The following is a 17134-nucleotide window of genomic DNA, read 5'->3' as shown; positions in this document are numbered from 1 at the left end:
TATATATATACTGAGGGTATGTGGGTGACAGTGTGTATTATATGTGTACGTGTCACAGTGTGTATTGTATGTGTGTGAAAGTACTGTATGTATCTGGGTATGTGTGTGTATATTTGTTACAGTGTGTGTGTGTGTGTGTATATATATATATATATATATATAATGTGTATATTTAATTTATAATTTTGTAACATCAAGGCCGCCTTGTTAAGCGTTCCACATTGCTGGTGCCTATATGCAATTATAAGAGCATTCTCTCATGATTGTCATGTCCACAATAGCTATACAATTAGATATATTCTTCTCTAAAACCTGAAGAACCACTCTCTCTTGTCCATCACAAACAAAACATTATGGAACCTGATCCGCCGGTATTTAAATTGACAACAAAATAGACCAGCTGAAATTTCAGCATAAACCAGGCGTGAGTCATAGCTCAGGTTGTGTAATTTGTCACATGATTTTTGGCGTCAACTGTATAATGTCCATGTAATGTGGATTTGAAGTTTCCAAAATGGGTTACAATTAATTATTTTTTCTTTTGACCTGGAATTTATTGGATTATTTTGCCCTTGACATAAACTGTGGAGACTGCGGGTGAACTTTGTCTTGCAGTAGATTTGCCTTTTACACCTGAAGCTTGTGCAAAGACCAAGGTCATTTGCTAAAGATAAAGCTGTGGAGAAGAGAACATTTATGGGTTTATTGTGCCGCTTTTGAATATCAGATACATCTGAAGAACCGTAATAACATATATATTGGTTCTAGGCTATGTTGAGTGTTTTCTCAACCTATTATCACATGTATACTGAGATACTATTGAGATAATTGATTTAATTGCTTTACTATCACATTTTTCCTCCATTTTCATATCTCTTTTGTGAACTGAAGATTACAGATTAGTGATTTGTTTTCGCGGATTTGAGTCTTACAAATGGAGCATCTTATGCATCTTTACTTAGAACTCCGTGTTGTGTCGTCTCTCTGTTATTCCTCCTGGAAATGTATGAACAAATTGACAACTGGCAGTTACCATTGCCCTTGTCAATGGGGCGTGTCCCTACATACTCATTCTCCAATCATTGATTACAGTGTCAGATTGTGTTGGGACATACCTTATTGACAAGGAGAATGGTAACGCCCAATTGTCAATTAATTCATACATTTCCAGGAGGAATAAGGGAAGAACGGTACAACATAGAGTTCTAAGAAAAGATGCTCCAGAATTGTAATTTTATGGGAAGTTTATAAAGACTGACGTTTCATACGCCAGACTTCATAAACAGATCACTGGAGTAAGATACAACACATTTATTAGGAGGCAAATGACTCCTAATAAATGTTACACATCTTTCGGCTGGCCGTAGGGAGTTTGACTGCTTCCCCCTTTCCCCTCTAGATTGGACATAAAATAAAAAATGTGTATGTTTGCTGCTTCGCTTTTCCCCACCGGGTACTCTCAGGCTCTTACTTAAATGATAGTAAATCTGTCGGCCGCTGTGGCCCCTTCCCTCTTATTAAGCTCTTTTTTTTCAAAAGTGGTGAGGGCGGCGTAAAATGCCCAAAAGTCTAAATTTTAACTGCAAATGGTGACTTTTGGGCCCATTGCAACTTTTCTATGCCAGATAACTGGCGTAGAACGGTTATTAAATTACTCCGAGTAACATTCACCAATATAAAAAAAAATACTCTAAAATGAGAACAGTGATGGAGAAACTAGATTTTTCTGTTAGCCAGGTAACAAGATCTTCCATAGAAAGCAACCTTAAAAAATGACTAATACTAATAGCACTTTTGTAGGCGTAATCGTGACCTGGTTCCTGGGACTTATCAAGTCCTTAGTTAGAACCCGTTTAAATGAGGGACTCTATTAGAACATCTACTATTCTAGTGGGTGCAATAGCACTTACTGGACAGCGCCCCAAACCTTCTAATTAGGGGGCTATAAAGTCGGCAAACACTGTATGTAAAATAACAAGTTAAATTTTTCAATATTGCAGCATCATGAAACGTGTGACTTTCCAGCTGGTGTAGAACTACAAGGATTACTATTGTAGAATATCTATGGTCACTGTGATAGTGTCATTGTGGAATCATCTTTGTGTTGCAGTATGGAGGTTGGGGTCTGCGCAGAGGCATTTTCCCACGATGTCAGTGTACCCCGAAGACATATAAACAGCGCTTTCATGACTTTCGTGGTTCTCGATGAAAACAATCACCCATGTATTCTTCCTCACATCAAACCTGAGCCAGGGGTAAGTGATTCTCCCCGCGGTTCCATGATTAATCTGCAATCTCAACATAAAACTATGTTTACATATACCATTACTGCTGTTTTTTGCTGCAAACATGTTAAGACCATCGCACCTCTTATCCCCTGAGTTCTTGATTTGTTATTTTTATATTTTCTCATCCTGCAATCCATAAACAAAATGTATATTTCATTTTCACAAGTATTTTTTTTTTTCCGTAGATCATTTAATTCCACTTAATAATGTCGCTGACTTTTTTTGCAGTTTATTTAGAAGACTTTTATGTTGTGTTTATATGAACTTTTTTCTTTCTTTATAGGATGGAGAAAGGCGGTATCGTGAAGCAATTGCTCGTAGGAAAATTAGACTGGACCGGTAAAGCAATATCAAGACTCGTTGCTATGTATTCTGTTCTAAATAATAAGATATAGGGGAGATTTATCAAAACTGGTGCAAGGAAAAAGTAGAGAAGTGGCCCATCAGCCTACAGCCAATCAGTTTTTGTCCAGTATAGGGACAGTGGCATATATTTGCGTTTTAACTCATTGTAACCTTTATAGAGAACATGAACTTTAGGGGGCACACACTGCCCATGGCATACGGAGAGGAAGCTATTGTGATCTGGGCCTCTTTTACCAGGCCCTAAAGCCCAGCAGCCTGGGCTTTCAATATAGTATGTATACCCTGGGGTCCCTTGATGTTGTAATCTCGGTAGTTTGTCTCACCTTAAAAATGTTGGAAAAATGTTCTGTCCTTTATCAAGCACTTCCACTCATTTTAAGTGATATTTATCTTCCCTCTACACGTCCCAATTCTCTGCCCAGTCGTTGCATCAGGCCCTAAAATGTGGTCATGTATGAACAGAATAATCCTTCTACTAGTTTTTGTGGGAAAAGTATAATAATAAAATAGTTTTACTATGTTCACATGTACTTCTTTACCATAGTGACACCGTTTTCTTTGCGTTAATAGGAAATATGTCACCTCCCTTAAACAGTCAGAGGTGCCTCTGTCAGTCCCATGGGACCCATGTAATCAGGTAATTTACTAGGATCAAATGTTTCCTGTCTGTCAATGTATGAGTACCAAATGAAATGTATGGACCGATGTGGAACTTGAAGGTCTTGGGCCCCAATGTGAAATCTGCAACAGGGCCCCCCCCCCACCTGCCATTTAGAAATCTGGTGTCTTCTAATAGGGCAGAAAAGCCTTTGGGCTTCCTCAGACAGCAGTGCCCTTATGCGATTTCTACCTCTGCACTCCCTATAGCTATGCCCAAGTTTCTGGATAATTTTTTAGCATAGTCTAAAGTTGTAATGAAACCTTATGTAAATTACACGGCTCAGCGGGTCTTCCTCCTGTTTCATTCTGTCGGTTTTGTTTGAGGAAGTAAAGGATCCTCCGCCATAAAAACCTATTGACCTGGCATCTGCATCTTCCCATGTATTAGTTCTTTTATAATTAAAACCAATTCTTAACATTTCACCCATTACTTGTATTTGTGTCATGGTATCTGATTACATTGTAGGTTCTTCAGATCAAGGAAACCCGCACTGAGTTTACTACTTGCATGGTGTATGTACCATATGAAGCTCAGGGGCATCATGTATTGGTGCACAAGGGACAGCCCCAATCTCAAGTTTCGCATATGTATTTAATGGCAAATTATAGAAGAATTGCACCCAACTAGGATCCCTGCATGACCCCATATTCTCCATTCGGCCGCTGGGTGATTTCAGTGGGCCAGACTGAGTAATATTGCAGTTCTCTGTTGATAAAAGGGTAGACTCTTTCAGTGTAAACTGATCTGTCCTGACCATGTAGACATGGATTATAGGCCTGATTTGAGGACCTTATTATACTGTAAGCTATGTAATGCTTTGTGTAATGACTACTTTTACTTCAATGGTTATCTGCCCAACACAGGTTTACCTCAGCTACAACAATGTTTCTGCCTTGAAAATGTTGGTGTCTAAGACTGACTGGGTCCTGGCCTCAGAAATTAATAAGGTACTAGATGTTAATGTTTTTTTTTATCTAGAGGGCTAGCTGCACACGCCTGCACACAGCTGCCCCCATCCCCAAAATAGCCGTTGGCTGCCCAGACTAGCCTTCGTGACTACCCATGCCCAACCAAACCAGGGACCTGCTGCACAGGTTGTATCCTCCCACCGACGAGCAACCCTATTGTTAAGCCTGTGGTATCTTTACCGTGGCCCATGAACCACCTCCTCAGAGCGTGTGTAGTGTCACGATTCCACCTTATAGACAAACCATTACATATTCACAAAAACAAACTTACTCCTTTAAAGGGGTTGTCCACTACCAGACAACTGATAACCTATCCACCGAACAGGTCATCAGTATATGATCGGTGCAGGTCTGACACCGGGACCCCACACCGATCTACAGCTACGGCTGCCTCCGGACACCGGACGTACATGCTGGAAGCAAATAGCTCTGGTCACAGAATAGCGGCTGAGCTGCAGTACTGCAATTCTGCTCCAATTCTAGTGAATAGGAGCAGAGCTGCAGTTCGGCCACTATGCAATATACGGAGCCAACTGTTTCCGGCTCTGTACATTGCATACTGTGCAATAACATCCGGTGCCCGCAGACAGCCGGAGCAGCTGATTGGTTCGGGGCCCGGTCGTCGGACCTGCACCGATGTTATACTGATGACCTGCCTGGTGGATAGTTCATGAATTGTCTGGTAGCGGACAACCCCTTTAAGGATGGGACAGTAGGGATTCTGCCCGCTTGCTCTTATGAGGATTAACCCATATTTGTCATTCTTTTTCTATAAAATGATGTTGTATTTTGCCATACTGTAGTAAAAGAAGCGCAAATGTTCATTTGAAAGAACAGGAAAAAAAAATGTTGTTCTGACCCGATTGACCAGGTTGTCTTCATTGTTTACACAGCTAAACAGATGAACGCGAGCGGGATTACAGTATGATTGACAGCTCTGCTCCAAAGTTACTTAGTCTTGTTATGTCACTGTCCTGTGCAGGGAGATCACACAGCCATCATCACTGTAAAACCAGCTTACATACAGATATACATTTAAATTTACGACATTTTATTGTCTTGAGTGATCCCTATCTTATAAAGTGATATTTTGCTATGATACGCCATTACTTGATGATTTGTGGGGGTCTGACTGATAATGAGAATCAAGGGGCCATAGTGCAGATTTAGCCCTGCGCCCTCTTTTGAGTTTTTCGGCACATTGATGCTCCCAGCTGAGGGGCCGCTGTACAGAAAAAAAAAAAAAAAAAGAAGAAGAATCTCAGGATCGGTGAGTGTCGAAGAAGATGGACCCCCACCGATCATAAAGCGAAAGCATATCCTAGCGATATAACATTACTTATTACTTTATAAATGTGACAAACTTTTCATAAAATGTTGTGAATATTTGACCATACAGAGGATACAGTGCGTATCACAACTTATGTTACACTTTGTTACATTATAATGTCTTTATTGTTATTTATATCTATAAAAATATTTTCTTTTTTATTTATTTAAAAAAATAAAAATAAATAGGGACATTCCCAGAATAATAAGAACTTAGAACATAATGCATGCGGCTTGTGTGCTGCTTCAGTGACATATTGTATAACCGTCCAGTCCTCTCCTCCACACAGGTTCAGCTGTACACGCTGGAGGATGGAAAATTTCTGTCCTTCAAGGTTGCAATGAAAGTGTCCATTGATGCAAGACAAACCTTTAACCTGCTTTCTGATCTGAGCCGTCGCACTGAATGGGACAGTTATTACAAGTGAGAGCAGAAACACGATAAATATATAATATTTGTGATCTTCTCCTGCGTCTTTATATACTATGTTCTCTCTGTAGGGAATGCCAGCTCTTGCAACAAGTGAATGAAGACGATGCTATTTATCATGTAGTCAGCACCGTGAGTAGCGCAGAAGGCAAACTTCAAGATTTCATCATCCTGGCTTCTCGGCGACCACCCTGTGATGTTGGGTGAGGAAAGAGAGTTTGGATTTTAAACCACTTACCTTACTACAGTAGATCCCACAATATTGTACAATCACCGCATATTTTCTTTTACAGAGACCCTTATGTCGTGGCATTTCGCTCTGTTTCCCTCCCTGCACATCCCCCATGTCACGATTACACCAGAGGAGAAACTCTATGCTCCGGATTCTGTATCTGGTCAGAAGGACCTATGACAAAGGTATTGTTTATAGTATTCCTGCCTGTACGAGCGATCAGGGAGCACTATTTGGGTAGATAGGATTTAGTAATGTTAGTGCCAGGGGCACTAACCGGTGCAGAGGTTAAAGTCGTACCCTGGCCCTGGTGCCTGAGGTGGCCCAATGGCAGAAATGCTAAGAATAACAAATGATAGTCGGGGGGGATCCGCTTACAGATTTTGCATTAGAACCCAGGAGCTTCATGTTACGCCTCTGGTTAGTGACAGCTAGGGTTTTACCTTTGTTGAACCTAAATGAATATATAAGAGAATTGCTCAAAAAGAAAATCATTATATCGTGATATCCGCAGACTATAAAAAAACAACCTGTAGTCTGCTTATAGATTTGCAGGTTATCAATGCCCCTCTTTGGTTACGTTTTGCATACCATGTGCCATACGATTGGCCCAAAAAGTGTTTTTTTTTTTGTTCTTCCAAAGGGGCATATATAACATAGGAGGGAGCCTAGCCTAGGTTTATCCCATCTCCTTTGCTATTGCATCAGGGGAACCTTGGAGAACTCCCTTCACCAGAGTGGATGGAGAATGGGGGTAAGTGCTTGCTCACATCAGCGTTGGGCTTCCGTTCATTGGTTCTGTTCGACCTTTCTGTCGGAGGAACTGATGAACGGAAACCATAGCTTCCGTTTGCATTACCATTGATTTCAATGCAGTTGGCTTCTGTTCTGTAATGTTTCCTTTTTTTAACTGAAACCAAAGCTTAGTCGACTACACTATTGTTTCCGAGAAAAACCGGAAACTTTACGGAACGGAAACAAACCGAAACCAACTGCAACGGAAGCATTACCATTGAAGTCGATGGTAATGCAAATGGAAGTTATGGTGTCTGTTCGGCTCTCCGTTCATCGGTTCCTCCGACGGAAAGGACTAACTGATCCGATGAACTGAAGCTCGACGCTGATGTGAACAGGCCCTAAGGGTCATGGAAATGGCATGGAGGGATAAACGAACATCCAGTCGCTTCTGTCCTGGGTGGCAAAACGTGGCATTATTTTGAGCTAAGCTATTTGTTCTCTTATGTATGTCACTAATTTTATTACATCGGTCACCGCAGAAGGGAAAACATGCTGACACATTATTTTACTTTGCTTTTACTGTCAAATGAAATGCAAAGTCTCTATGGCAGTGTTTCAGGTTCTTGACCATCGTCAAGTAGTGTCAGATATCAGGTGGAGAATCTACATAAAAGTGGCAGATAAGTCACTACCTTGTTTTTCTCCAAGTAATGTTGTTCCTGCACCTGAGTTGCCTCTTCAGTCGCCGGGCCCCATAAACTGTTGTCGGCTGTAATTTTAACCATGTATTTAGTGATAGTTGATAAATTATCACCCATTTGAGAGTTTCAACTTGGAGTTAAGCCAGTCACACGATCAAGATATCACGCTGACATCCATAGTTGGTGAGATATCTTCCTACTCTATACCCCCTGTTGTGTTTTGGCTCCACTGAAGCTTGATTTTAACCCCTAACTGACATGCATGGTAGCCGTTAAGGGGAAGTATGGAGCAGGTGTCGGTTGTGTAATACAGCCAACACCTCATTGCATGGAATCACAGATCACTTTGATTCCACCAGTTTAACCCCTTAGATGCAGCGGTCAATGGCAACCACAGCATCTAAGGCGTTAAAAAGAGGGGGCGGCCCCCTTCAACAGCCCGTCGTCCCCCCAGCGACAGGGTTGGGTGGTGCAGCCTGGGGGCCTAATTAAGGCCCCCAGGTCTGCAATCTTAGTGCTAGAGGCAGGGCTTAATACATTCGTGTGCAAGCAATTGCTGGTACAAGTTCCATAGGAGGACTTTAAAAAAAACTTTTTGACATTTTTTTTAATATACAAAAAACAATATTTTCCCTTTTTTTATTCTTCCCCTAAAGTAATGTTAAAAAAAAGTTTATATAACTAGTATCGCTGCATCTGTTGAAGTCCAAACTACTACAATATAAAGTTATTTAACCCGCATGGTGAATGCCGTAAAAAAGAAAAGCCAATTAAAAATGCCCGAATTACACATTTTTGGTCACCTTAGCTGCTGCAAAAAATGGAATAAAAAGTGATCAAAAAGTTGCATGTACATAAAAAATGGTACCTGCTCAATCGACAGAAAAATGAAAAAGTTACGACTCAGAATATGGCCACACAAAGCATTTTTTTTTTTTAAGTTCACGTTGTTTTGACCGCACGCTTAAGGCCGTAAAAACCTAAAATGGCGGTATCGCAGTTTTTTTTTTTTTTGCTCATTTCACCCCACAAATTTTTTTTTTGTTTCCTAGTACGTTATACGGTGTCAATGGTGCCATGAAAAACTACAAGTTGTCTCGCAAAAAAACAAGCACTCATACAGCTATGTCAACGAAAAAATAAGAGTTATGGCTTTTGGAAGGCAGGGAGAAAAGAACAAAAATGAAAAAACTAAAATTGGCTGCGTCATTAAGGGGTTAAGCTTTACCTGGGGAAATCGGAAAAATGGTTTCAGATCTTCCAACCAGCTGTGAAACGCTTGATATCTCCCTGTCCACCTTGATGCTACTCAGGGCTACCATTTGAATTATCCGGCTCAAATAGTCCTGGCCCCCGATCCGAGTTATAAAATAATATTTAATATAATATTCCAATTATTTTTTCTACAGATCTCCTATTACAATCAGTTCACCCCAGGAATTGTCTCACGTGTAACTACCAACATCGCTGGACTATCATCAGATTTCGCCAACACTTACCAAGCCTGCGAGGAATTTCTTATTGAGAATACAAAGGACTCTGAGCAGCTGCAAAGCGTATAGTGCCGTGATAGACCCATTCTTAGATTGAGTACACAATATGTCCATCATCCGTCAGACTGCAGCCTAAATCATAAGCCAGGAATGGCGTTAGATGAGGAGTGCAGCTTAAGGACAGATGGACAGCAAAAGTTTATCACAACTGTCTGACGTTCTCAAGTTCAACTAGATACTTTGCACATTAAGCACTTTTTTTGTTTTTTGTGATATTAATGGGATTTTGACTGTTGTTGAGATATTGCATGAAATCATGGTATGAAATACTCGGTCAATGTTTGAGCATGCAGTGTGTGTTTTTTCATGTAGATGCATATTAAAGTGACATAACATTATATATGTCATGTGTTGTATTTTACTGTATATGTTGCTATTACCGCTCTGGATAAATGAACTTTGAGAATGACAATGGTTACAGGTGAACGGCTTTAAAGAGGCTCTGTCACCAAATTATAAGTGCCCTATCTCCTATATAAGGAGATCGGCGCTATAATGTAGGGGACAGTAATGCTTTTTATTTAATAAAACGATCTATTTTCACCACTTTATTAGCGATTTTAGATTCCACGGGATGTCTATTCACAATCTGTGCACTTCGTTACTGTTTTTGTGGTAGTTACAGCAGAGCAAAGCGTAATCTCGCTGTAACCTGTCATTTACCGTGTCATTTCGCGAGATTACGCTTCCTCTGCTGTAACTACCACAGACAGAGTAACGAAGTGCAGAGATTGTGAATAAACATCCCGTGGAATCTCTATTCACTGTCTAAACACTTCAGTATTGTTAATGTGTTAGGCCTCATTTACACGAGCGTGTGCGTTTTGCGCGCGCAAAAAACGCTGCGTTTTGCGCGCGTTTGTATGGCGTATGCACTGCGTATACGCAGCCTTGTTGCGTTTTAAACGCGCGCACGACTAGCGTTTGCATCGCGCGGAAAAAACGCAGAGGGGATTAGTGGGACGCCCGCCTACAAATAGGCCAGCTGGCCCAACCCCTGCTTGCTGGTAGAAATCTGTTTGCAAGGTTATTTCCGCCTCTGCAGAAACCACAGTGTTTGTTTTTCCCTTCAAATTGGAATCGCTTTGACACCCAACTATTATGGCTTCGCCAGCACTGGCGCGTGTGCTTCTTCTCTGGATGATCTCACGTCGGTTTGGCCAGCGCCGACACATGCTGCAGCACCACACGCCTGGAAGAAGTCGCATTTGGGTTCATCCACTTGTGGCCCAACGTACAATAAAAGGGCATTTCCATACCCTGTTTGAGGACTTACGCCGGCATCCCGACAAATTTCGATCCTTCTGCCGCATGTCTGTGGCCACATTTGACCTTCTGCTTGAGCAAACTCGCTCTGGTCTCACCTTCCAGAATACGAACATGAGACGCTGCATTTCGCCCGAGGAACGTCTGCTTGTGACCTTGAGGTATGTATGAAGCTGCTATAACTTAGTCCATGCCGCTGTCTGCTTTACCAGCCCCCCACTAACGTGTTCTTCCTTTCTTTTTCTTTCTCTTTATTTTCTAGATTTCTGGCCACAGGCAATAGTTATCATTCGTTGCATTTTGAATTTCTTTTGGGAGTGACCACCATTTCGTTCATTGTCACATCCACCTGTGTCGTGTTGTGGCAGAGTTTAAAGAGCACGGTCATGCCTCAGCCCACGACAGAACAGTGGCTAAGTATATCAGAGGGATTTCTTAGAGCTACTGAATTTCCAAATTGCATTGGTGCCCTTGACGGCAAACACATTCGTGTGAGAAAGCCCCCACGCAGTGGCTCGCAATACTATAACTACAAGCAGTATTTTTCGATGGTATTGTTAGCCTTGGCGGACACTAATTATTGTTTCACTATTGTTGACATTGGCTCGTATGGAAGCTCGGCAGATGCCCGCATATTCCGTACATCAAGAATGGGGAAGCGACTCGTGAATAGGCGACTGGGGTTGCCGGAACCCTCCATCCTCCCAGGCTCCAGCGGGCCCCCAATCCCGTATGTAATCGTGGCAGATGAGGGGTTTGCACTCACAAGGCAAGTCATGCGTCCCTTTGCAAGAAGGGGCTTGGATGACCGTAGGCGCATGTTCAATCTCCGCCTGGGCAGAGCTCGGCGATGTGTCGAATGTGCCTTTGGCATTATGTCGAACAGGTGGCGTGTCTTTCTGTCAACAATGCAATTGTCCATGCATAATGTCACACGTGTTATCCAAGCGGGTGTAGTTCTGCATAACTTCTGCCGCATTAATGATGCAAACTTTGATGCTGACTATATCATAACACACGCAGACACCACTGACAATGTCCCGGTGATTCCTCTCGGGCGATCTGTCTCCTCCGGCCTTCGAGTTCGTGATACTTTGGCGGCATATTTTGAGTGCCCATCTGGACCAGCACCGTGGGGGGCTGATGACCTGTGAAGGGGTGAATGTTCTTTTGACGCTTCACTACCCACCTGAGATGTGGGCATTTTTTGTTTTGTTTCTTTTGTGTGTTGGGGTTGGGGTAGGGACTCGCAAAACATGAGGACCCTTGACGCGGGTTGCGAGCTTATATCTCTCGGGGTTTGAGCAGGACTTTACACAGTTGCCGACTTACTTTGCCCATATATCCTGTTGTGCGGACTCCAGTTAGGGAAGTCCAATTGCAAGTGTACTTATTTTGCTTCAGGGCCCATGGCAGGACCTAAACTTTGCAATCCCTTTCAAGCCATGTCAAACCACGAGAGATTAACTAAAACCTCATATCACATGTCCATGCATTGGTCCAAAAGGCCAGAAGTGTGTGAGAGTGTAGGCTAAGGAAATGTGTGGCAAACCTTCTGTTGGGTGGTCTAAATGAATAATAAAACGAAATCAAACCATTAACGTTTTTTTTTTTTATTTAGGGATTCGGACCAATCCCAAAATTTGTGGCCAAAAAATTAGACACCAACATGGTGTAACGAAATCCAAAATAAAAACATGATCCCACAATATACGTGGCCAGGCCTGCACCACACACAACAGTGCCGTCCAAATATATTGGCACCAACACACTCAGAGGTGTTGGTATAGTTGGGCTGGGGAGGCATATGCCTGCATTTCAGCACCACTATGCTGGACCTGGAGCTGGGTAGGTTGTTCCTGGCCAGCATAGTGGTGCTGATGTGGTGGCTGGAATGTGGGCCCTGCGAAGTGGGGAGCCATAGGGCGCATGTATGGATGCGGACGGGCCATCTGGGGAACAGGGTGAAATTGGCCAGGCACCTGGGCCGTGGGTGGCGGCATGTAAGTATTTCGCCACTGCTCTATTGCCGTGAAACACGGATGGGGATTGTGTGGCGGTCTGCAAGCGTCGATCAATGTGACGATCGACGCCTGCAGACGGCCCATAAGGTCCATCGGCACCAGGCGTAGGAGGGGCACAATGCTGCGGCCAAAGGCATCATTGCCATCCTCCTCTGCGGCTCGCCTCAAATAGTCCAGTACCCCCGTATCCACCTGGGCAGATGTGGAGGGCTGTGGGGCACGAACACGCTGACTGCGGGCTCGCACGGGCCGCTCCTGGGCTGGAGAGCCAACCGGCCGTTCGGACTGGCCTGGTGCGGGCTCCTGGGGTGTCGGCTCGGGGCTGGGTGGCAGGATATTGGGAGCAGGGGCTTCGGCCACAGACTCCCCCACGTCAGTGTCCTCTGCTGTATCCTCCAAATTGTCGGTGGTTCTACAAGGAGGCAAAAAATTATGAGTACAAAATCTAACAATGCCCACAATAACACGTTGACAGACAGGACCTGGCCAAACACACAGTACACTCATGCAACGACATAAATGCTTACGTGCGCATATCCATGATGTCCTTCAGGAACATCAGCTGTTTCGTATAAATGTAGGGCCGTTTGCGAGATGCCCCATCTCCGCTGCGTCCCTTGTCACCCATCTCTCGCCTGAATTGATCACGGCAGCTCCGCCACCGTGTCTTGATATCTTGGACTGGTGTATGTAACAAAAACAAAACACGCCATCAGAACTATCACCTCTCACTACAAAATGAAGGGCCCTGCAATGGCAATGCGGTGGGACGTGGGGAAGCACCTGCTCCACCAAAGTTTCTCGTGCTCATGTGCGCAATACACATACAGGGCCCAGGTTTTCGATAGGCATGACAGGCATTGACAGAAAATGCCAGGTACTCACCCAACCGAGTGCGGTCACGGGTTCGGCCTGTCTCCCACTCTTGCCCAAAGAGGTTTTTGGCCACCAACTCCCATGCGTCCTCCTTCACCGTCCTGTTGTGATACTCCTCACATCTGTTATCCCATATCGCTGGATGCTCCTGGACAAAAAGTATGAGGCGCTCCACATCCATCCCGCGCGGCATGGCTGTAGTATGTGGCTGTGAAACACTCCAAAATATCCGCAGACAACTCTCCTGGCACTGGCTAGACTTGCCCCCTCGCACTTGAAAGGCAGGCACTTCCTGGTTTGGAGAAGCTTTGTGTAGCTTTATAGACTAATTAGAATGGACATAACAGCTCTTGCGTGTTTTTCGCGCATGCAACGCAGGACCGTCCGTGTGGCATGCGTTGTTTTCACGCACCCATTGAAGTCAATGGGTGCGTGTTGCGTGAAAAACGCAAGAATATAGAACATGTCGTGAGTTTTACGCAACGCACTCACGCAGCGCAAAATACACGCATCGTCTAAACAGCCCCATAGACTATTATAGGTGCGTACGACACGCGTGAAAAGCACGCGCGTCGCACGCGCGTATAATACGCTCGTGTAAATGAGGCCTTAGTATAAGACAGCACATAGTGATCTAACCGGATCACTATGCGCTGCCTAAATGAATGGAGTGAAGTGCATGACGCTGATTGGTCACTGATTGGTCAGCGTCATACACTCCTGTACAACGCCCACTTGGTCTAAAGTAAAAATACGCCCACTTGGGCATTAAGCAACTCATTAGCATAAATCTAAAATCGCTAATAAAGTGGTGAAAATAGATAGTTTTTTAAAATAAAAAGCATTACTGTCACCTACATTACAGCGCCGATCTCCTTATGTAGGAGATCGGGCACTTATAATGTGGTGCTGAGCCTCTTTAACCTGTCAGGAGCGAACCATGTTAAAGTGCTTTGGCCAATTCCCCCGACAACCCCACACAATAAGATGATCACAGGGTGTCCTGCTGCGGAGACCTCCAGCAATCAGCTGTAATCTCTGCAGCGCCACCACAGAGGAAATGTTCAGTTCTCATTAAAAATCAATGGGATGCCAAGTCCTCCAGAGCAAGAGATGCTTTTTGTAGCTGCGCCACACTCCTCTCTAGCTGATAGATGGGGGGCCGTGAACGTGGGACCCCACTCTATTAACCCCTTAACAGAGTGACATATGTCCGTCACAAACAGGTGCTAGTTTCCGCATTGTGACGAATATATCCATCACTCGCATCTCGTGGATACGGTCACTGTACCCAGGAGATTAGCGGCAGGAACACAGCCACGATATCAGTGGCGGTTATACACAGCCAGAGTCCTGCCGCAATTGGAGAGAACTCCAATTATGTCAGTTTAAGGCCTTATTCACACGAACATGTTATACGTACGTGCGTGATTTTCACGCGCGTCTAACGTATCTATGTTAATGAATGGGGCCGTTCAGACTGTCAGTGAATTTCACGCAGCATATGTGCGCTGCGTGAAACTCATGACATGTCCTATACTTGCCCGTGTTTCGCGCAGCACGCACCCATTGAAGTCAATAGGTGCGTTCATATCGCGCTCGGCACACGGAAGCACTCCCGGGTGCCGCGCGTGATTCGCGCAACAGTAGTAAAAGCAATGAATGAAAACAGAAAAGCACCACGTGCTTTTCTGTTTGTAAACATAAAACCAGAGTGTCATAATGATGCCGGCTGCGCGAAAATCACGCAGCCGCGCACCATATGCTGATGACACACGGACCTTTTGCGCACGCAAAACACAGCATTTTTTGCGCGCGCAAAACGGACACGTCCATGTGAATAAGGCCTAACTCCTTAGATTCCTCGGTCAATACCGACCGCAGCATCTAAAGAGTTTGACAAAGAGGGAGGTCCCTCTGTTACCACATAAGCACACCTGTGATGCAATCGTGGGGCACCGATGGGTTACCATGGGAGCTGGGGTTCTAAGAAAGGCCCCCAGGATCTGTCATCCGTGAGTGCTTATTAGGCAATGCCTAAGATTGCCTGTCGGTTTTACACTGACAGGCAATAATGCTTTAGTATACTAACTATACCAAAGCATTATATCTGTGTTTAGAAGATCGTATTGTGAAGACCCCTAGTGGGACTTTAACTGTTTTTAATTTATTTTTAAGTTTATGAAAAAAGGACAAAAAAAATAAGATTACAGTAAAAATAAAATCACTTCCATAAAAGTTATTTAGTAAAAGTATAAAAAAAAATACACATATATGGTTTTGCCGCGATCGTATGGACTTGAACAATGACGTTAATACATTAGTTAAACTGGGTAAACGGTGTCCGAAAAAAACAACGGCAGAATTCCTTTTTTCCCCATTCTCCCCCAAAAAATAAGTTAATCCATAAGTCCCCAAAATAGTACCAATAAAAACTAAACCTACAACAAGCCCACGTATGGCCATATCGACAGAAGAATAAAGTTAGGACTCTTGGAATGTGGCGATGCAAAAACATTTTTTTTTTTTTTTTTTTCTAAAGGGTTTTTATTGTGCAAAAGTAGTAAAATATAAAAAAACTTTACATATTTGGTATCCCCATAATCGTACGAACCCATGGAATAAAGGTAACCATGTTATATACGCTGCATAGTGAACGGTGGAAAATTAAAACGTGAAAAACAATGCTGGAATAGCTGTTTGTTGTTTTTTACAATTCCCTCCCAAAAAAAAAAGTTTCTGAAAGTTAAATCAATATAATGTATGCATCCAAAAATGGTGCTATTGAAAAATATAACTCGTCCCGCAAAAATCATGTCCTCATACGGCTATATTTGCGGAAAAATAAACTTATGACTCTTGGAATGCGGCGATGAAAAAACGAATAATAGCTTAATCATTAAGGCCAAAATATGCCTGGTCGTTAAGGGGTTAACTCAGAATTCCCTAAATATTTAAATAATTATACCTTTTAAAGGAAAGTAAAATAATCCATTAGGTAATTCTTCATCTCTATCAGATTAACCTTTTTTTTAATGACTTTCTTTGTACAGGAATCTAATGATCTAAAAGGAACTGGTCACCTGATCACACTGTGAAAAAATACAAACAAAAAGCCTAAAAAATCAATACAAAACAGAATACACAATATATTTTCTTGATGAGTTCAGCACAAAATATCATCTTTTGCTTGTTTCCAGAAAATGGGAATATTTAGACTTACGATATTCGCATTGCACAGGGTATTGTAAGAAGTCAATCATTTTAGGACTAAGACAAATTTTATTGTATATATTTGTAAATGAATGCATTAAGATGACAGCATTTGGATAACTATATTTTTCATAGACCCATTTTATAAACATACTTGCCAATATTTCCAAATGCAATGTCCGGTAACACGGGACCTTCTCCCTAAACTAGTGGCTGCAAAACCCCTTTAAGTTGGCCATACACATGAAATAACTTTATTTCCGAATAAACATGAAGTCTCATCCGAGCATGCATGCTTATATCTATATATAATAGGGAGAGGAGAATAAGATACTACCTGACGTAATTATCAGCAGCTTATCCCTTGTGGGAACAAGGGATCGGGCATGTTCAATTCCAACAGTCACATGGGAGAAACGTTCTCCCAGGAGGCCGGCCTGGACGAAGAAACACCGAATTCTGGGTAAGTTCAAACACTTTTTTTTTCTG

General features: G+C 42.9%; 1 protein-coding gene across 2 annotated transcripts in view; it reads left to right on the top strand.

Annotated features, from left to right (window-relative positions):
* The window catches only part of ACOT11 (acyl-CoA thioesterase 11), a 36913-nt gene extending 27309 nt beyond the window's left edge, over window positions 1–9604 (top strand). For both annotated transcript variants that reach the window (XM_075833015.1, XM_075833014.1), the window contains exons 9-16: window positions 2111–2255; window positions 2572–2627; window positions 3225–3291; window positions 4179–4262; window positions 5903–6036; window positions 6114–6245; window positions 6336–6459; window positions 9123–9604. In XM_075833015.1, coding sequence (XP_075689130.1) covers window positions 2111–2255; window positions 2572–2627; window positions 3225–3291; window positions 4179–4262; window positions 5903–6036; window positions 6114–6245; window positions 6336–6459; window positions 9123–9275 — 895 coding nt within the window. In that variant the 3' untranslated portion in view covers window positions 9276–9604. The remainder of the gene's footprint in view (window positions 1–2110; window positions 2256–2571; window positions 2628–3224; window positions 3292–4178; window positions 4263–5902; window positions 6037–6113; window positions 6246–6335; window positions 6460–9122) is intronic.
* Window positions 9605–17134: the final 7530 nt, after the last annotated feature.

Source organism: Rhinoderma darwinii, chromosome 7 (assembly GCF_050947455.1).
Source record: "Rhinoderma darwinii isolate aRhiDar2 chromosome 7, aRhiDar2.hap1, whole genome shotgun sequence".
Taxonomy (NCBI): domain Eukaryota; kingdom Metazoa; phylum Chordata; class Amphibia; order Anura; family Rhinodermatidae; genus Rhinoderma; species Rhinoderma darwinii.
This window is presented reverse-complemented; position numbering and strand designations above follow the sequence as displayed.